At 41.3% G+C, this 22,060-nt stretch overlaps 2 protein-coding genes across 2 annotated transcripts in view; both read left to right on the top strand.

Moving 5' to 3' along the window:
- Window positions 1–4,217: 4,217 nt before the first annotated feature.
- On the top strand, window positions 4,218–7,146 carry LOC117528172. The gene is made up of 2 exons (XM_034190757.1): window positions 4,218–5,094; window positions 6,517–7,146. The coding sequence occupies exons 1-2, from the start codon at window positions 4,234–4,236 to the stop codon at window positions 6,805–6,807; spliced, it is 1,152 nt and encodes a 383-aa protein (XP_034046648.1). The 5' UTR covers window positions 4,218–4,233; the 3' UTR covers window positions 6,808–7,146.
- Window positions 6,879–22,060, top strand: part of LOC117528761 — a 73,099-nt gene continuing 57,917 nt past the window's right edge. Inside the window, exons 1-2 of the mRNA XM_034191391.1 lie at window positions 6,879–9,213; window positions 9,655–9,847. Of these exons, the coding sequence (XP_034047282.1) occupies window positions 6,879–9,213; window positions 9,655–9,847 (2,528 nt within the window). The remainder of the gene's footprint in view (window positions 9,214–9,654; window positions 9,848–22,060) is intronic.

The following is a 22,060-nucleotide window of genomic DNA, read 5'->3' on the forward strand; positions in this document are numbered from 1 at the left end:
TTAGCACGTAGCAGAGTTTTAGTAGCACAAGGTGTCCAGTGGGTGACAATGGCGCACACGCACGCCCCGGAACAGGCGTACCGGCTCATTCAGCCATTATGAACACACATGCACACACACTGTGCGATCATTTAATCATTTCAGCACCTGTTCTACACATGCGCTAGGAAGGGGAGGACGAGTGAAGATGTGATTGCGTGAGTAAGTAAGTGACCACACAGATGGGTGCTTGGAAACATGGCATGAGTCCAATCCATACATTGGTTGTATTCCAATGTCCAGTACCGTCAGGGACTGTGCAAAGCGGACACAGCGCTGGCTCCCACTCCAGTCCCGTGTTTGCCATCCAGACATTTGGACATCTGCAGTCTTCAGCGCCTTTTATGGCCGTCTGACAGCAGTCTGTGTCATCTCCCTGTTGTCTAAATACGCTTTGGACATGATTGTGCAGGTGTGGATGAAGTAGTCTGTACGTGATCTGCCCACACACTGCACGCCTCTTTCCCTCATGACTGTGTCCGGATCATGGCCATTTTACAGTGTCGGTCTGGTTCTTGCACATTCTTGCTATGTGTGACAGGGTAAGCAATTCCCAGAAATCTTCCACATAAGTTTGAAATTAAATAACAGTCACTGTGTTTGCCAATCAGCAGAAGAAAAATCACTAAATACTTTGAAATGTGCAGCCATAAGGGAAACATAGGTTCACGGTTCCACTTAGGGTGACCAGATAGCCCACTTTGTGCCCCAAATTGAGATAGTTTCCACCGTGGTTATTGACAGTTCTCAATAACCACACTGGAAACCATCTCAATGTGGGGCACAAAGTGGGACCTCTGGTCACCCTAGTTCTATTAGACTTGAAGTCAATTGGCATTTCGGTGTTTGTGCAGAATGTTCTGCTGGAGAACACGGAGCTGGAGGTGAGACGGGGCTTCGATCTAAAGCTTGACAGTCTCGAGCAGACAGCGGACAGTCTGTGCACAGAACTGGACTCAGTACTGCAGGCTGTGGACCAGCAGGATCGGCACAGCACCAACAGCCGAATGTATGCTGAGATACAAGACTGCAGGACGCTGCTGGACCAGCTGTGCAATGGGTACGAGCTCAGGGTCAGAAGGGTCAGACCCTGACAGACACAAACAACAAACAAATACAAAGTGATAAACACAAACTAACACACAAACCAACAAATAAATATAAACTGACAGATTCCAACTCACACACAAACCAACAAACAAATACAAACCGACACACACAAACTGACAGACACAAACCAACAAACAAATATAAACTAACACACAAACCAACAAACAAATATGTAGCGAAATTCTTGGTTCAGGGGTTAACCCAGCTGTCTCCCCAGCGATCCCAAAGGCTTCAGGGCTAGTTTTACGAACAGGATGGCTGCTTGCAGTCAGGTCGTCAGCTTGCTGGACCCCAGAGTTGGAAGGCGTTTGTTGAAAATGGGTTCTGGAAGCTTTCAAAAAGTTTGTTGGAGCCAGATTAATTCTTTGTGAATTTAGAAAAAAAGATAAAACTTTAAGAGCAGCGTTGTAAAGTACAGAAAAGGAAAGTCAATTTTCTGTCAATTTGCTATTATTTTGAAAAGTTCAGCTCGGAAATTCTCTTAAAAATTCTAAAGACTTGACAAACCTTAAAAACATCAGGCTATTAATTTGTTATCAAAGAATAACGATGAATGAAACAATGAATGAATGCCACGTGGTAGCTTAGCTTGGCTAGCTTAGGGCCTTGTTGACCCAAAAAATAAAGTTAAGCATTTAAAGAGAAGAGGGAAGGCAGGCAGAAGAGTTGCAAGAGAGGAGCGAGCCTTCAGAGACTCTGTTCTAACTTTTTAAATGGGACTTACGTCATTAAACTCCACCCATTTAGAGTGTGTAATTTCATAGAAACCTCATGTGTTAGAGAGACAAAGAAATGATTCAACTATTTAAACACTAACTATTTTGGCATACTGTTTGTTCTAAGACATTTTTGGGATGAATATAACGTTATTAAAGGCTTAAACACAACCTACACACACCACTTGGTTAACAGGATATCACACTGTTATCAAAACATGGATAAGTCAGAAACATCACATTTAACACACATTAGTTACAAGGAACACATGTCAATTAAATGGAATACATGCAATGTATTTGCTTAAATAACCAACACAGACAACATTAGAAGGTTTTATACATATATGCAAAAAATAAAATACTATTCTCCTGCATTAAACAAAAGGTATTTTTTCTTCAGTTAGACCTAGAGATAATAGCTGGTTGTCAAGGCACAAAGTTTATGGCCACATCTTAGCATGGAAGACATCTTCCTGCAGTGTCTGGAGAGGTTCTGGCCTTGGCGTGAAGCCATAGAAGGTGGATTTTCCTGGCCTGGGGAAGTTCAGATTCTGATGTGAAGCAATTATAATGTAATGTAATGTAATTCATAGTGACTGAAATTTAACCGATAAACAAGAACTCTGAGTTACAGTTCTGTTGTGATGTGGAGCAAGAGTTGGGGCCCATGGGGATGTCTCCCAAAGCTTATCTCCAGATGGAACCAGGAATTTCTCAGGAGTGAAACACAGTCTGTCCTCAGTTCAAAACCTCAGGTTTTTGTTGAGAAAGCATTAATGTATTTATTTAATTACGACGAAGCGAGGCCATGTGCTACAAATATAAAGTGATAAACAAACTAACACACAAACCAACAAACAAATACAAACTGACAGACACAAACTAACACACAAACCGACTAACAAATGCAAATCAACAGACACAAACTAACACACAAACCGACTAACAAATACAAACTGACAGACACAAACTAACACACAAACCAGCCGATACAAACCAACAGACATAAATCAACAGACACAAGCCAACAAATACACACAAACAGACACAAGTGAATAGAAAGGTGGAAACAGGCTGAACCCATTTTTAATATTTATCAGACTTGGTGAATGTTGTTTCTTTTGATTTTTATGTCCTATTTTTCAGAGTCTCCAGTCAGTTCTTGAGCTCTACAGTTGATGTACTGCCATTTCATCCAGCCCTCAGAAGAGAAGTCACACCAGATAAAACATTCATTATTCATGGAGGGAATGTGATGATGGGGGCCAATCAAAGCATCTCAGGCCCCACTGGGCAAGTCCCACCAGCAGCCAGAGTAACTCCACTACCAGAAACTCGGAGCACAGTCAAATCAAACCTGGTCAGCAGCAAAGAGCCAGAAAACTCATCACTGGCCCGAACTGACAACTCAAAACTGACTTACTCGATTCACAAGTCTACCAAAAGCCAGAGGCCTGATGAGGAAAGAGGATTTGTGACGGCTGGTGTGCCCGTTGATACGTGGAGCAGATCGGTGGAAGATAAAGACAAAAACAGAGAACGTGACCACTACAACGAATCATTTGGTGGAGCTCAGTTTACTCAGGATGTAAGAAAAGAAGCTCTCATCAAACCCTGTCAACTAGAGATGAATACTCAAACAGGATTCACCAGGTTGGACACTGTCAACAGTGCAAGAGCTGAGACTACAAAACCTACAACAACTGCAAAAAAAACCACCAGCACAGATTCTGAAACGCCACCTACCACAAAACTATCATTAGTGGAGTCTTTTATTTCCACACAAGATCATCCAGAGAATGATTTGCAGGCCATTGAATCAGGGACAACTGTGAAATCAATGATTGAAGAACGTCTGCCAGGAACAGAACTTAAATTACAGGACGAAACTCGATCTGTGCAAAATACACACAGCACTAAAAACTCTGAAATAACTAACCATGAACCAGGAGAAGTTTCCATATATGATGAGTGGACAGAAGTCACTGATGTAGTGATCCTTACTGTTAAGGGGGGTAAAACTGGGTACCAAGAGGGGAAAGTTCAAGAAAAGACGGAAGATGCTTCTCTTGTCCTCAGACCAGAACACAGTTTGTCTTTACTAACCATTAAAGACAAGAAAGTCACGGAGGGCATAGCTATCGTAAGGGAGACCACCAGCACAAATTCTGAATTACAAAATACCATGAAACCAGAGTCTAACAGTTCCACAAAAGCAATCCTAGAAAATGATTTGCAGACTAATGAAAGAGAAAGAAATATTACACCTCTGATCACTGAATTCTTGTCTGAAACAGAAGAGAAAATGAAGCACGAAACTCAATTTACTCCAATTACATGCAGCACCACACATGTTTCTGCAGACATGGACAAAGAAGGCAAAGTCGTTACTGCTGAGGGATCTACTCAGCCAAAAAATGAGGATAAAAATCCTGACTTCAACTGTGCACTGCTTGTGTCTTTGGAACCAGAAGCTTCAGATCAGTCTGACACATGTAACACAACCCTACCAGAGCAGTTACAGCGGATCAGGGAAACTGGGATTAATGATCAAGAAAGTGAGGGCAATATCCATGAGGATGTGGACAAAGATGAGCAACTCCAGGAGGTTGAAAAAACCAAAAGTGTCCCAGAACCTGAAGGTTCTCAGTCTGAATGCGGACAAACCAGTGATTTTAATGTTGAACAGCTAGAAGAAACTGTGCCAGAAGCAAAGGAAGTTTCCACATCTGATGTTTGTGTATCAGAGAAGAATGAAGTCACCAGTGAAGCAATCCTAAACGAAAAAGAGAATATGGTTAAGAACGGGGAAAACAAAACACATAGAAACAAGGGAACTCAAGAAATACCAATTAGAGAAGGTTCTCCTGAACCAAGATTAGAAGACAGATTGTCTTTATTCAAAAGCAAAGACTACAAAGTCCTGGAGGACAGAACTACGGTTTCATACTTTCCTCCTGAGTCATCTTGTGCCCTGAACAGTGAAAACAACTTCTTAACACAGAGTGAAGTCTTAAGTCCATTAATACTGAATAAAGCAAAAGTAAATGAGACAGAGGCAGAAATAAAGGAAAATGAGTGTAAAGAGAAAGAACATGAAACCAAAGAAGAGCATGGAGGAGAAGAAACAGAAGAAAAGAAGGAACAGACTAATGATGGAGCCCAGGTGGTGACTGAGTCAGATAATGAGGTTGATGTACAGACAGTTGGTCAGAGAGACCAAGAAATATTTTTAAGTACTACAAAAGACTCTGCAAGTCTCACAGATTCTAGTATTGAGTTACGTTCAAGCAATCCTGAAGATCTTCCAAGTCCAAGAGAAGCTGGTGTGTTTCTGAGCCCAACAAAACCAGAAATATGTTTAAGTCGACTGGAGACCACAACATTAATGAACATGACCAATAAAGTATTTTCTCATGTTGAACCAGAAGGTAATGTGCTGGAAGATGAAGTCAATATAAAGGACTCTCATGTGTACAATACATCTACAATCAGCACTTATGTATGCCAGGGTTCAAGTGAAGACACTGATATCACAGTTTCTAAACTGCCCATCAAGGATACTGGCATGGAACCTGCCAGCAGGGGTGGTGACCAGTCTGCAAAAACAAAGACACCTATAACTGAGACCACCCACAGAGATTCTGACTTACCAAATACCATGAGACCAGAGTCCAACAGTTCCACAAAAGCTACCCTAGAAGACGACTTGCAGGCTAATGAAAAAGAGAGAAATATTGCACCACTCGTCAATGAATTCTTGCCTGGAACAGAAGGAAAAATGAAGCATGAAACTACCCCACTTACATGCAGCATTAATATGAATGATAATACTGACACTGCGCATGTTTTTGCAGACGCAGAAAAAGAAAGCAAAGTGGTTAATGCCAAGGAATCCAATCAGCCGACAAATGAGGACAAAGATCCTGACTTCAACTGTGCACTGATTGTGTGTTTGGAGCCAAAAGTGTCAGATCTGTTGGATAGAAATAATAAGGAATATAGCCATGATAATGTGGACAAAGACAAGCAAATGCAGGAGGTTGAAAAAACCAAAAGTGTCTCAGAAACCAAAAGTTCTCAGACTAAATGTGGAAAATCCAGTGATTTGAATATTGAACAGCCAGAAAAAGCTGTGCCAGAAGCAAATGAAGTTTCCACATCTGATGTTTGTATGTCAGAGGGGAATGAAGTCACCAATGAAACAAACCTAAATGAAAACAAGGATACAGTTAAATATGGGGAAAATGAAACACAAGGATACAAGGGAGATGACGAAATAGCTGTTGGAGATGCTTCTCCTGAACCAACATCAGAAGACAGACTGTCTTTATTTAAGAGCAAAGACAACAACTTCATGGAGGACACAGCTACGGAGTCATCATGTCCCTTGAACAGTGAAGACAACTTCTTATCAGAAATTGAAATCTTGAGTCCACAGATACTGAACAAGGCAGAAGTAAATGAAACAGAGGCAGAAATAATGGAAAATGAGTGTAAAGAGCAAGAACATGAAACCAAAGAAGAGCATGGAGGAGAAGAAACACAAGAAAGGAAGGACTGGCCTAATGATGAAGTACAGGTGGTAACTACTGAGTCAGACAAAGAGATAAACAATGAGGTTGGTGCAGAGACAGTTGGTCAAGAAATACCTTTAATTCCTACGAAAGCCTCTTCAAGTCTCACAGATTCTGGTTTTGAGTTACGTTTAGGCAATCCTGATGATCTTCCAAATCCAAGAGAAGCTGGTTTGTTTATGAGCCCAACAAAACCAGAAATATGTCTAAGTCCATTGGAGACCACAGCATTGATGAACAAGACCGATCAAGTGTTTCGTCCTGTTGAGCCAGAAGGCAATGAGGCAGAAGATAAAGTCAAGGTAAAACAATCTCATATAGACAACAAATCTACAGCCAGCACAAATGTTTGCCAGGGTTAAGTGAAGACACTGATGTCACAGTTTCTATACTGCGGAATGAGACTCCAGTAGGGCCCATCAAGGATACTGACATGGAAACTGTCAAGAGTAGTGGTGATGAGCCTACAAAACCAAAGACACCTGTAATTGAGACCACCCGCAGAGATTCTGACTTACTAAATTCCATGACACCAGAGTCCAACAGTTCCACAAAAGCTACCTTAGAAGATGACTCGCAGGCTAATGAAACAGAGAGAAATATTGCACCATTGATCACTGAATTCTTGCCTGCAACAGAAGTGAAAATGAAGCATGAAACTCAAGTTGTGGACAAAGATGGTCAAATGCAGGAGGTTGAAACAACCAAAACTGTCCCAGAAGAAGCTATGCCACAAGCAAAGGAAGTTTCCACAGCTGATGTTTGTATATCAGAGGAGATTGAAGTTGCCGATGAAGCAATCCAAAATGAAAACAAGTACACAGTTGAGTATAGGGAAAATGAAACACAAGGAAACAAGAGAGATCAAGAAGTAGTAGTTGGAGATGCTTCTCCTGTACAAAACGTAGAAGACAGCATAGTTATGGAGGACACAGCTACAGTGTCCTATCTTCCATCGGAGTCATCCTTTCCTGCAAACACTGCAGAGAACATCTTAGCAAAGAATGAAGTCTTAAGTCCATTGATACTGAACAAGGCAGAAGTAAATGAGACGGAGGAAGAAATAATGGAAAATGAGTGTAAAGAGCAAGAACATGAAACTAAAGAAGAGCATGGAGGAGAAGAAACAGAAGAATGGAAAGACTGGACTAAAGACGCAGGAAAAGCAATCACTACTGAGTCAGACGTTCCTGAAGATCTTCCAATTCCAAGAGAAACTGGTGTGTTTCTGAGCTCAACAAAACCAGAAATATGCTTGAGTCCACTGGAGACCACAACCATAATGAATATGACTAATCAAGTGTTTTGTCCTATTGAACCAGAAGGCAATGAAACCCCCAAAGTTCCAAGCTTAGATTTGTGTCTAAGCCCAAATGACTCAGATACTTGTTTGAGTCCAGTTGAGGGTCATGATTTTCAGACTCTGAATGATGAAGATGAGGAAGCATGCCTTAATCTAACTGAGGCAAAAACAACCGTGAAACCAGTTGAGAAATTTATTCTTGTGACAAAAGAGCTGTCATTACTCAACAGAGATCGAGAAGTGCCAGAAGAGGACAGAGTCATCACTGAAGTCAAAGATAAAAACCAATTCTGTATTAATGTCATCAGAAGTAATAATGGAGATAATCTGAATAGTTTAAATATTGACTGGAGACCAATCTCCTGTGGACGTGGTGTGCAAAGCAGTAACCATGTTCAGGGAGGCCTCTCTGGAGGCATTGTAGCTCCACAAGAAGAGATACCAAGTAAGAAGGAACATAGTGGATTTTCAGGTCTATATAGGGAAAGTGTAAGAAAAGGGGTGAATGTAAGAAGTTTCAAAGATCAGTATGAAGACCGTGGTCACCCTGTGCATGGCAAAGGGATCCTGAGTGCAGGTGCAAGTCCCAAGAGCAACTACAAGAATCTTAGTATTAGAGGCACTACTGGAACTGCGGGCAACGAGCTGGGAGTGCAAAGAAACAATGACTTAGCAAAAATGGCAGGCAATACTAAATCAGGCAGTTTTGGAAGTACCCCTGCTGCTGGCACATCAAGCTTTGGAAGCGTAGTTATTGATGCCGAAAATAAATTACCAGGTGTTGACTCAGAGAGCGGCATCGCTGACAGCAAACCTGTAATGGCTGCAAATATGACAGGCATCTTTAGTGGTATGGTTGCTAATTCAGCAGGTACTGTTGGCAGTAATGTGAAAGCTGGTGCTACAACACGGCTGACAGGAAGAGTCAGGCATGGAGGTCGAGAATGGATTATTTACAGTGGCAGTCCTGGACGTGTGAGCAGCCTGGCCGCTGGTACAGGCAATGACGACACATCAAACCCATCAGTGGCTGCTCACGCAGCAGAAAATCCATCACCAGCACCAATAAGAAGGTCCAACAGTGTTGGGAATGGCGAACTGGTCACTTTTAGTGATAGAAATAGTGGCTTTAGCTTACCCAGACCAGGGAGCAAAAAACAAGAAGCTACCGCAACAACAGGGTTACAGGGCAGAATCAAGTATGGAAGTGGAGAGTGGAATGTTTATGGTGGCAACCCTGCACGTAGAAGCAGCCTGCCAGAGGGGTTAAGCTCACCCAGCACAGGGTGCAAAGAACAAATTAAACCATTAGTGGATACTCCTCCAGCAAAATGCCCACCAGCAGCTGGAAGGTTTAGCAGTGGAGACTGGGCCGTTTATGGCAGTAGTCTGGGACATTCAAGCAGTCCAGCTCGGGGTTTCAGTACATCCAGTACAGGAAGTGAAGAAAATGCAAATACACAAGCTTGTACACCAACAACAGGAAGGTTCGGCAGCGGAGACTGGGCCGTTTATGGTGGTAGTCCTGGACATTCAAGCAGTCCAACTCGGGGTTTCAGTACATCCGGTACAGGAAGTGAAGAAAATGCAAATACACAAATGTATACTCAACAAGGAAAAAGTACACCAACAACAGGAAGGTTCGGCAGCGGAGACTGGGCCATTTATGGCGGTAGTCCTGGACATTCAAGCAGTCTAGCTGGCGGTTTCAGTCCATCCGGTGCAGGAAGTAAAGAAAATGTAAATACACAAACATATACTCAACAAGGAAAAAGTATACGAGCAACAGGAAGGTTCGGCAGTGGTGACTGGGCCATTTATGGCGGTAGTCCTGGACATTCAAGCAGTCCAGCTCAGGGTGTCAGTACATCCAGTGCAGGAAGAGAAGAAAATGCAAATACACAAATGTATACTCAACAAGGAAAAAGTACACCAACAACAGGAAGGTTCAGCATTGGAGACTGGGCCATTTATGGTGGTAGTCCTGGACATTCAAGCAGTCTAGCTGACAGTTTCAGTCCATCCGGTGCAGGAAGTGAAGAAAATGCGAATACACAAATGTATAGTCAACAAGGCAGAAGTACACCACCAACAGGAAGGTTTGGCAGTGGAGACCGGGCTGTTTATGGCGGTAGTAGTCCTGGACATTCAAGCAGTCCAGCTGGGGGTTTCAGTACATCCAGTACAGGAAGTGAAGAAAGAAATGCAAATACACAAACGTATACTCAACAAGGAAAAAGTACGCCAACAACAGGAAGGTTTTGGCACCGGAGGAAGTGGGGAGTGGGGGTTTATAGTGGAAGTACTGGAAGGGTGAGTAGTGCTAGTAGTGCAGACAGAGTCAGCTAGCAGCAACAACAGTGGTACCCAAGTAAGTACTGCACCCAAGAATCACAGGAGTAGAAGCATTGGAAGTGGGTCAGGTGGTCAGCTTGGGCCCATCTCAAGGAGTGTTGTTAGGCGTAGCAGCAGTGTAGGTAGTGGTAGTAGGTTACTTCAGGCGGGGGAGTCATAGAGTAAGCAGTTCTGGGACAATTGTAAGAAGTGGCAGCAGTGAATGGAAACCTGTTTACAACTCGGATAGTGAACAAAGGAACACTGTGGGGAGTGATGGGGGATCGGTTGGCATCCACCGAGCTCCTACTCCTGGGGAGAGGATCAGTGGGTGGCTCAGCAACTTGATACCTAGCTGCAAACGAGTGAGTCCCACAAGTAGCAGTGACAGAGCAGCCGTAAGAAGGATCAGCAGTGCCTCAGGATCCGGAAGGACCACAAGCACAGGAGGGAGGGTGATCAGCAGCAGTGACCGGCCAACCAGGAGCACTGGCAGTGGAGCTGGAGCTAAAAAGGAGAGAATCAGCGTATGTAAAATGACAGCTCGGTCATTCTCAGCAGCAGGGAGTGAGAACAGCCACAAGGGACAAAACTGTGTCGTGAGGTCACCACAGCAACAGGAAGTAGGTAAGAACAGCTATCAGATTACACAAAAACATCCATCTGTTGACATAATGAGTAGGGTGTATCCATATTTTTGATACCTTTAAACTCCCCAATTTATACCCAAGTATACCTCATGGCAGACTGTCTATCTACAACAGGCTGGGGTTTGGGATAATTTGTTATGTTGCCTTATCTCATGTAACTTTACAGCCTCTAATGCTTTTAAAGGTTTTTTAATATTAATTTATATTAAAGATGCCACACACAATCTTTATTATTTTTTGTTGCAAGTGTATTATTATTTTCACACAATAAAACAACAACAATTTGGCAGCCTACGATGAACATCCGACCTGGCCCACATTCAAGTGTTACGTCAGAATTGTATAGATACAGCCTATGGTCAGAAGCCACTCCTGCGTCAAATAAGTCACTTCTCCCACTAACTTTGAAACAGGAAGGAGTGTCTGCAGGAGAAGTCAGCTGCTAATTGGAATTTTTGTTCCAGGTAAAACAGCATCTGTTAGCGGCAGCTCAGAGTTTTTTTAATCCCCATTTAAACAATGTCTTATCCACAGTAAAACAGTCCCTGTTGGTGGCCGATCAGAGTTGTTGTCCCTGTTGAAACAATGTCTTATGTTATGGTTCAAACCAGAAAACAGTTTAGGACTTGATTTACAGGGAGCCAACAACTAGAGGTAAAAGGAATAACAATTTATTGAACAAGAAATGGAATATGATAAAGGTACAAATCCGTGAAGCAAGGCACTGGGAGGAGGAGAAAGTTGCAGCAGAATTCCCAAAGCTGATGGTGCCAGGACCAGGTGGCCGCGTCAGAGCTGACTGGAGATGAGGTTACTGAAAACACAGGACAGAGTTTGTTAGAAATGCTGGGAAAAAACATGAGCCAAAAATACGCTGGAGATACAGAGGCCAGGCAGGTAGAACTGAGTTTCCAGCATTTGTGGAGTGGCAGAACCAGGGTTTAAATACTCCAGCTGATGAATGCTGGCACGTGTTCCCAATCAGCTTGATGACGTGACACCTGGAGAGACAGGAGCAGAGCAGAACATCTTATCCACAATGCAGATCCAACTTTTTGTCTCTGCAAAAAAGGCGTCAGTTAGCGACTCCTCAGAGTTTTTGTCCCGACCAAAACAGCATCTGTTAGCGGCAGCTAAAAGTTAGCAGCATGACACAGCAGATTATTTAAATGATATTTAAAGGGATACCTTTGGTATTTTTTAAAATTGATGTTACCGCCCAAACATCATAAGGACAAAAATATGACTGGTTTGTCCAACCCTAATTCCAGTGAAGTTGAGAGGTTGTGTAAAATGAAAATAAGAACAGAATACAATGATTTGCAAATCCTCTTCAACCTATATTCAATTGAATACACCACAAAGACAAGATATTTAATGTTCAAACTGATAAACTTTATTGTTTTTGTGCAAATATTTGCTCATTTTGAAATGGATGCCTGAAACATTTTTCAAAAAAGCTGGGACATCTGGGACAGTGTGTTACATCACCAATGCTCAAAGAACACCTGTTTGGAACATTCCACAGGTGAACAGGTTAATTGATTTGAGTATAAAAGGAGCATCCCCAAAACTCTCAGCCGTTCACAAGCAAAGATGGGGTGAGGATCACCACTTTGTGAACAACTGCGTGAAAAAAATAGTCCAACAGTTTAAGAACAATGTTTCTCAACATTCAACTGCAAGAAATTTAGGGATTCCATCATCTACAGTCCATAATGCAATCATAAGATTCAGAGAATCTGGAGAACGTTCTACATGCAAGTGACAAGGCCGAAAACCAACATTGAATGCGCGTGACCTTTGATCCCTCAGGCGGCACTCGCATTAAAAACAGACATCATTGTGTAAAGGATCTTACTGTGTGAGCTCAGGAACACTTCAGAAAACCATTGTCAGTTAACACAGTTTGTCGCTACATCTACAAGGGCAAGTTAAAACTCTACCATGCAAAGCAAAAGCCATACATCAACAACAAACAGAAACGCTGCTGCCTTCTCTGAGCCCGAGCTCATTTGAAATGGACAGCCGCAAATTGGAAAAGTGTGCTGTGGTCCGATGAGTCCACATTTCAAATTGTTTTTGGAAATCATGGACATCATGTCCTCTGGACAAAAGGTGAAAAAGACCATCCAGATTGTTACCAGCGCAAAGTTCAAAAGCCAGCATCTGTGATGGTATGGGGGTGTGTCAGTACCCATGGCATGGGCAACTTACACATCTGTGATGGCACCAACAATGCTGAAAGGTACATCCAGGTTTTGGAGCAACACATGCAGCCTTCCAAGCAACGTCTTTTTCAGGGACGTCCCTGCTTATTTCAGCAAGACAATGCCAAGCCACATTCTGCACGTGTTACAACAGCGTGGCTTCGTATTAAAAGAGTGCGGGTACTAGACTGGCCTGCCTGCAGTCCAGACCTGTCGCCCATTGAAAATGTGTGGCGCATTATGAAGCGCAAAATATGACAATGGAGACCCCGACTGTTGAACAACTGAAGTCGTACATCAAGCAAGAATGAGAAAGAATTCCACCTACAAAGCTTCAACAATTAGTGTCCTCAGATCCCAAACGCTTATTGAGTGTTGTTAGAAGGAAAGATGATGTAACACAGTAGTAAACATACCACTGTCCCAGCTTTTTTGAAACGTCTTGCAGGCATCCATTTCAAAATGAGCAAATATTTGCACAAAAACAATAAAGTTTATCAGTTTGAACATTAAATATGTTTTCTTTGTGGTGTATTCAATTGAATATAGGTTGAAAAGGATTTGCAAATCATTGTATTCTGTTCTTATTTTAATTTTACACAACATCCCAACTTCATTGGAATTGGAGTTGCACAATCCGCTCCACATTTACTTAAATTTGAGTAATTAATCAGATTAATTATCCCGATGTTGGATTAATGTTCTTAAACCAATCACAACCAGTCTGGTACTTCTCCCCCGGGTCTTACTGTAATACTGTCCCTCACAAAGTACAAACCCGAACTATTTCACACTTTTAAATTTATTCAAAGTTACAGTGGAAATCAGACCTGGATTCTGAAGAACTCCTCTCACGCAGGAGATCCATCGGTTCAGAACCACGAACAGTGGACACAAACAGTTTTTATAAAGTACCACATGGGTGCAACAAAGGCGAACCTTATTTCACAAAATCCTTCCCTTATTGGTCCCTGTAGGCATTCAGAGGAGGTCTCACCCCCCTGCCCGTGACCTGTGCGATAACGGGATATTTATGATTTATAATGTAACCTAAATCTCTTTGTTCTGGGTGGTAGATCCGGTTAAATCCAGTTCCACATGCACATTCCAACAAACAACAGACAAAAGTATATGAAATTAAGAATACAATCCTTGAGTAAAACAATTACTTAATACCAAAACAAATAAAGAAAACAAAATAACCAAAACAACAGTTAAAACACAAATATATCTAACAACAGAAATAGAAAATCTACAAACTTCCAAAAAATGGTATTAAAAACTGAATGTTTTCCCATTAAATCTATTTTTATTTTAACTTCACTTCACCTCCATAAAAAATTACTGTATTTTGTTTTGTTTTATTGCTTTTGCCCGTTGTCTCTTGCTGCTGTAAAACACTCGTGCTGATTGAAATGAACGGCGTGAGTGCCTTTGTGTTCCACCATCAAATTCAATCTCTCTCTCTCTCTCTCTCTCTCTCTCTCTCTAGGAACCACCCCTCTTGTCCAGCATTGGCTGACCACGTGTGTCCGGGTCAGGAGCAAAAAACCTGATGGCTATGATGATGTCACTCGCCACTAATGGGCTGCATTGATGGTTCAGAAACCTCAAGTGTCTCCTTCGGGTTTTCTCACTACAAGCAACAGCAGCCTCTACTGGCTTCCAGGACTCTGCAATTATCATCAAAGCTTCACAAGCAACCTGACAGGCCTGTGTGTCTGATTTCATGTTCTGGATATTTTGTATGTTCAAAGATGCCAGCATGCCCAAAATATCAGCTTCATTGGTCCTCACGTGGATCTATCAGAACCCAGAATTTCAGAGCTCAGCATGCAACACTTTTTAGGGTGTAACTTATGGAGGTTTTGCTGACTGACTGACTTGCTCAACCTTTTGGCCGTCCTCCTAAATGCAGGGTCTTCTTTTTTAAACATTTATATGGAAAATATGTATATGAAAAAGTTTTGCAGCCTTTAAACTGACTGACAACTGGCAACAAGGAAAAAAGTTAACTCATCAAATTTTTAACAGAGCAATTTGGTAGGAACTTCCCACTAGTCCTAGGTTCCACTAGTCCTAGTCCTAGTATTTAAGAGGGCATGTTGAGGTAGTTTTTACATTTATGGTAGGCTAGATGTTGCACTAAAGTAGGTTCAGTAATGTTACAAAAGTATGAAAATGAAAAAGTCCTGTTTAATTATGGTGAATTACCATTTGTTGATTTGTTGATTTTTGACTCAACAGATTTACAGACAGCAGTACAATTAAAGGTGATTAATGGTGTATGTCATCAGAATCATATGTTTTATTTTTATTAATTGAACTTTAAAATCAGTCTGGGGTTGTTATATACGATATCAAATAATATAAAGAGATTAGGACCAGTGGACCCTCTCCCTATTTGGCTGTGTCCCAGTTCACCAGCTGCACCCTTCTAAGGTTGCATTCGTCTGCTAAATACATCATACAGTCATGGTCAGGAGTACTGGCGCCACTATATTTTATGTACACATTTTAATACGAGGTCTATTAGAAAAGAAACCGACAGTTAAAATGAAAGACGTGTGGAGGGATTGGCGCGTTGGCTTGCAGCCGGCGTGGCGCGCCCGCCACAGGAAAAACACCTCCATGTTGATAACCATTTGTAAAATCCAGGTGGCTTTTGGTGGCTTTCAGTTGAGTATCTGAGAAATTGTTTAACAGCAGGGCATGTTCCAACTTGTCCTTAAGGCTTCCAACGGAGGTGTTTTTCCTGTGGCAGGTGCGCCACGCCGGCTGTGAGCCAATCCATCCGCACATCTTTCATTAAAAAAATCTCCTTTAACAGTGGAATGTCCGGATAACTGCTGATTCTGACCTCTTCTGAAAGTTCTCTGTTCTCTCATGACGTCCTGGGTCAACAGAGGCTTAAATTTGGAGGTTTTCAGCTTGAAACAGGATGACGATGTCGCCTCGGAGCGCTGCGCGACGTCCCGCTCAGTGGGAAGTCCTTACAGCGATAGAAACAATCCAAAATCTCTCATCAGCCGTTAAAAGTTACACCGAAAACCAGCTGAATTTCTTGAATGGTCTCCACTCGGATGTGCCTCACAGTTCTTGAAAAATTTTGATCAAGCACAGCGCCAGTCTCTCAGCAACTTCTCAGACAAAGGAATTCCGACAAGGGGGCTGGACCACTCCTTCCACAAGGCGTGCTCACAGGCGAATGACGCCACCGACAGGCGTGAAAAAACTCACTCATGCCCACGAGGGTTCAAGCTTGGCTGATGTAATCACACATGATTCAAATCCATGTGGTTTTTTAAAAAAATAATAAGGTCAGATACTTTTCTCACAGACCTCGTATATGGTCAGAAATAAATGCAAAGATTTTTTTTTTTTATCAAAATGTTTTTTAAAAATGTCCAAAGTTATTTGGTAACAAGAACAAAACAAAGTGCTTTCATAAAGTGAAACAAAAAATCCTGACATAAAATATATGCTGGACACAGTTATTGGCATTTTTGATGAATTTACAGTAAATCATCGCTTTTATAGCTACTTTTCTTTAGTTCTTTAAGTCAGGGGATGGACACATGGATGGATAGGGGATGATACATGCACATTTCCAATTCACTGACTATGTCTTGGATGTCATTTTCATCAATTAAATTGCTTCAAGGAGCTTAACATGAGTAAGTTCTAACTTTACCAACCCCAGGCAGTTTTAAGAAATTCAAACAATATACATAATTTACGCAGTTTCTCCAATTACAGCCACGTCACTTCAGTGTCAGAAGTGTCTCTCCCTTTAACTACAAATACTACTACAAATGTGCTCAGTAGCCTATGTCACTCCCTATATTTCAAAGTATATGTGTGCCAAGTTTGGCTCAATTCCAAGGTGAGTGGCCTTTTATTGTGGCCAGCCTAAGGCACACCTGTGCAATCATCATGCTGTCTTGATATGCCACACCTGTGAGGTGGGATGGATTATCTTGGCAAAGAAGTGCTCACTAACAAAAATTTAAACAGATTTGTGAACAATATTTGAGAGAAACAGATCTTTTGTGTATGTAGAAAATGTTTTAGATCTTTGAGTTCAGCTCATTAAAAATGGGAGCAAAAAGAAAAGTGTTGCATTTATATTTTTGTTCAATATATAAAGATGATATTTTGTGCTACATGATTTTGTCTTTCCAATGTTTTCTGTTTTTATTTCTTAGAAACATAAAAGGTTCACTTGCGTCTCATATTACACAATTACTTATGTGGGATTCTGTTATTGCCAAACATTTGCTTGTTGTTGGGAAAGTGTAGTGACACGGACCCACAACAGGGGGCGTAAATGAACGGACAATGGAAGGAGTCAAATTATAACACTTTACTGTTGTGAATGTCACAACCAAACACAGCAGATTCAGAATGTGCAACAGTCAATTAATAAAGGTGTCGTGTGGGCAGGCTCGACGATAGGAGACGCCCGTCTGGAAACGAACCGGAACCACACGATTTCCACCGCCACCTGAACCCGAGGAATACTGGAGCCGCCAAGTCCCAGAGTCCCCAGGTGGCCACCTTCCCGGCGTGTCGGATCTGGTACTGCTGGCAGAAAGCAAAAGACAGTCAAAGGGTGGGTGTGTGAACACCCAGTAACAATGGTGGGAATGCCACCTCCACCTCTCACTAAACACGTTGCAGCGGTCTCAGATGAAAAGGAGCGCCGTCTTGCACAGCCTCCGCAAAAATGACCGGTTCTCCTGCAAACACTCACAATAACAGATTTATAAATCACAAAAGGCTGAGAGTATTACCTCCAGATGACGATGATATCTCGGCAGTTTGGTGGAGGTGTCTTCCTGCTTTTATACCAGATGTGATGATTAGTGACAGCTGTCACAGATGATGGGTGACAGCTGTCACCACGGCTTGTTCCTGAGGCGGCAGCGCCCTCTCGTGCCTGAAGCCCGCACTTCAGGCAGGGCGCCTTCTGGTGGTGGGCCAGCAGTACCTCCTCTTCAGCGGCCCACACAACACTTGACAGTTTGAAGGTCATAGTTCTGGGACTGTTTTTATTTTAAAATGTTTGCTCTGAACGTGAATATATTTCAGCTTTACACAACGTTATCTTATCTGTATGATATTCCTTATTATATAACACCTGAATAGATCCTTGTCATTTCATTGGTGGTTTGTATGTTACTTGATATGGATTATTTGTACCATTTGCTTTTGTGATCCATTTACTGTGCAATTATTGGTTCTATAGGTTTTGTGCTATTTCACACTGCTGCATGTTCACACAAGCAGCAACAATGCTTAGCTTAAAAATAAACAGATGCCTGACACAGTACCCAGAGTTGCTGGGTAATGGACGGGAAGGCTAGATGAGCTGAGGGGGCTCGGGAGCGAGTCGGGAGTCCTGAGAATGCAGTGTTTCCCTGGAGGCAGAGCTTTACTGGTCAGGTTGGCCTCGCTGCAGCTTGGGGCTTGCGGGGGGCCATTGGAGCCCAGCAGGCTCTGTCAGATGACACCTGGGTGAGACGGGGCATTTCAGTCTGGCTGCCAAACTTTGGTGGATATCGTAGGACTGGGAATGGCGTAAGTCACTTTCCTCATTTATAAATTAATAAAATATCAAATGACAAGGATCTATTTTAGGTGTTATATAAAACAAATAATGAATTTTTTTTTTATTTGTGCAATGGTATAAATATTTCATGAGGTGAAAGATGGAACATTACAACTTTCACCTCATGAAATATTCTTACCATTGGACTCATAAACATTCATTATTTGTATATTAACACTTTAATAATATTTAACATTTCAAATCACTAAAATCTGCCAAAATGTGAACTCTTAAAACAAGTAGTGCTCATAGATCTTTTTTTCAGTGTCTGACGTTTTAAACAACTGCTTTAATAAGAGATAATAACTCACTGAATAAAATTTAAATGTTGTTTCTTTCTTAAGGTGATTCATGCTTTTGTTTTGAATATATTTTTAATTTTTCAGGTTTGAACAAACCACTGTCATGGTTTTGTTTTTAATCATATATGAGATTTGAGATTTAACCAAGCTCTACTTTACTGATCCTAATATTATCATACATGTAATGTGAAAAACAGAATGTGATTTCAATAAAGTGAATGAATAAGATACAGTGAACATGTCTGAGCTCATAAATCTGGAATTTCTGTACAATCAACATAATAAACTACTAATTTATATCTGAAAATTCAACCATTCCAATGACATATAATCTATATTCCAAATGCAAAATTATAAAAGATTAAAAAACTTTCAGATTAAGAAAAATTTGAGAAACAACAGTTTAGAAAGTCAGTTGAAGAACTTCAGAAAAGCAAGCTGAATAAATTGCTATTTATTCTATTTTTATTTATTTTTGTTGTCATCATTTTGAACTATCAGCAGCACAGGAAGATGATAAAAAAAAAATGTTTTTCACCTGCCAAAAGAACAAAAAGTAAAATCTACATTCAAATTTTGCCAGTTCATTTCTTGATATTTCTCGCTAACTGCTGAGATAGAATAGATAGATAGATAGATAGATAGATAGATAGATAGATAGATAGATAGATAGATAGATATAGATAGATAGATAGATAGATAGATAGATAGATAGATAGATAGATAGATAGATAGATAGATCGATCGATCGATCCCTGAAGGGAAATTTTAGTTGTCATAGCAGCCAGGTACCTCAGAAAGATAGAAGAAAAAAGATAAAAATAAAACAAGTACCTCAAAAAGATAAAACATAAAAACAAAACAATACAAATAATAAGAATACAAACAACAATAAGAAAAACTGATTAGATTTATGCAGAAATAAGTGGTTTCTGAGTGTTTCTGCATTCTTGGTTGTATCATTTGGCGATGATGTCACTGTGACTTTTGCTACTCTGATTGGCTTTCAGTGTGTGCTTCTCAGCATCCCTCATGCAAGTCGGGGGAAGGGTCCCTTTATTGATAGAGCGGCATCAACTTAGAACAATGTACTGAACTACTAAATTAACCTTTTATGTTTTCAATGTTTTTTTGTTGTTGTTTTTATCAGTTAACCACATACAGCAACACATGCAGGTACAGGTACTATCAAAATAAATAAAAATAGTTAATCAAATTTACAACTTATGATGATTTATTTAATGAAGTTAAAGCCTGATTTATGCTTCTGCAGCTCTGTAACTCTGTGTCATGCAATGATGTATGTGACAGTTTTAAAGTTCTCCGTCTCTGGATTATACTTTATTCTGGACTAATGTGACCCACAACAAGCTTTTCTTTCTACAATTTTCACCTCCAGCTAAAGGTAAGCTGTACAAGTTTCTCTTTTTCAAACTTCGTGCTGTAAATTTGCGGACTTTTCTGCCAAATGTATGTGATGCTGAAATGTAATCAGCATGCACACTGCAAAAACTATTAAAATATGATAGGAGATGAAGGAGTGAAAACAAAGTGTCAAATCACAGCCTTATGCTGTGTCTGATTTAACAGATGCACATCAGGCTGTGGCTCCGAGACTGAGCATGGTGTGAAAAAATAAACGGTCAGCCTTTTAATCATGGAAATGACTCCGGTCCCACATGCGGGAGGTTATTAATGGAAATATTGCGATCGTATGGGACATTTTATCCAATGTGAGCAAAAAATCTTATACAAAATCCATTATATATACGTGTTTATTACATGGAAAATAATACAAAACTTTGGGATTTTTTTGTCCAGTGACTGTGAATATCTGGTTTATACTATGATGGTTTAGGTGTGTTTTACTGTACAAGGGACTGAACACTAAATTCACCTCACAAAACTTGTTGGGAAGGTGTAGTGACACGGACCCACAACAGGGGGCGTAAATGAACGGACAATGGAAGGAGTCAAATTATAACACTTTACTGTTGTGAATGACACAACCAAACACAGCAGATTCAGAATGTGCAACAGTCAATTAATAAAGGTGTCGTGTGGGCAGGCTCGACGATAGGAGACGCCCGTCTGGAAACAAACTGGAACCACACGATTTCCACCGCCACCTGAACCCGAGGAATACTGGAGCCGCCAAGTCCCGGAGTCCCCAGGTGGCCACCTTCCCGGCGTGTCGGATCTGGTACTGCTGGCAGAAAGCAAAAGACAGTCTGTTCAGATCTGAAGGGAATCTGTACATCTTGAAGCTCTTGTTGTGTCTATTTGTGCCTCCAAATACACAACAACCCGTCATTTTCAGCGAATAAATAAATAAAATAGCTGGATTTGCATGCAGATAGATTAACAGTGAACACTATTTTGGCCCCAAGATGGCACCACGAGTCACGTGACTGTTTTTTTTCCTTCCGACTTGTCATGTCACCTCTCTGAATTAAGGGACTCTAGTTGGGGGAAGCCCCGGCGTGATCTATGACGCCCCTATGACCTCTGTCATAGACTGTATGGGTCCTTACTGAACATAGTTAAAGGCCGTTTGTTCTTTGAATTTTTTCCCACCTTTAAGTTGTGGAATTGCTACTTTTTTCTGTAGATTGGACTTTGTCAATAAAACGACAGAATTTAAGTGAAATGCTCAACGTTGCCACTAGATGGGAGTAAAACCCAGAGAGCACACCTCACCTAATCTGGTGGATCCTCTGAAGATGAAGAGATTTTGTGTCTGACCACTGTGGAGCAGCAGACCACCAATAAATTAACACCTTCATGAAGACAAATAAATACAGAAAAATGTTTGAAAGATCACATTGGGGAAAAAAAACAAACCCACAGACAAGCAGCATTCACTGTAATACTGCTGGGATAGGCTCCAGTCCCCCCGTGTGATAGAAATGAATGGGGGGGGGAAGCAGCCATCCTATCTTTGACAAATTGTTGATATTTTATGTGGATCGTCTCTGTACTAAAAGAGGTGTTTTAAACACTTATCTGAGACTATACATGTGTGTCATATGTCATAATAGCTTCTTCTGTTTCCTACATGTGAACCATGGTTCAGAGTGTCAGCAGAGAGGTGAAGACTGGGCAGAGGGCAGCATCTCCATCTCCTTCCTACAAGCTTGTTTCGACCGTACAGACTGGCACTGATTTTCTGATGCCTGTTGTGATGACCTCAACGAACGCA

Source organism: Thalassophryne amazonica, chromosome 16 (genome assembly GCF_902500255.1).
Source record: "Thalassophryne amazonica chromosome 16, fThaAma1.1, whole genome shotgun sequence".
Classification (NCBI taxonomy): Eukaryota; Metazoa; Chordata; class Actinopteri; order Batrachoidiformes; family Batrachoididae; genus Thalassophryne; species Thalassophryne amazonica.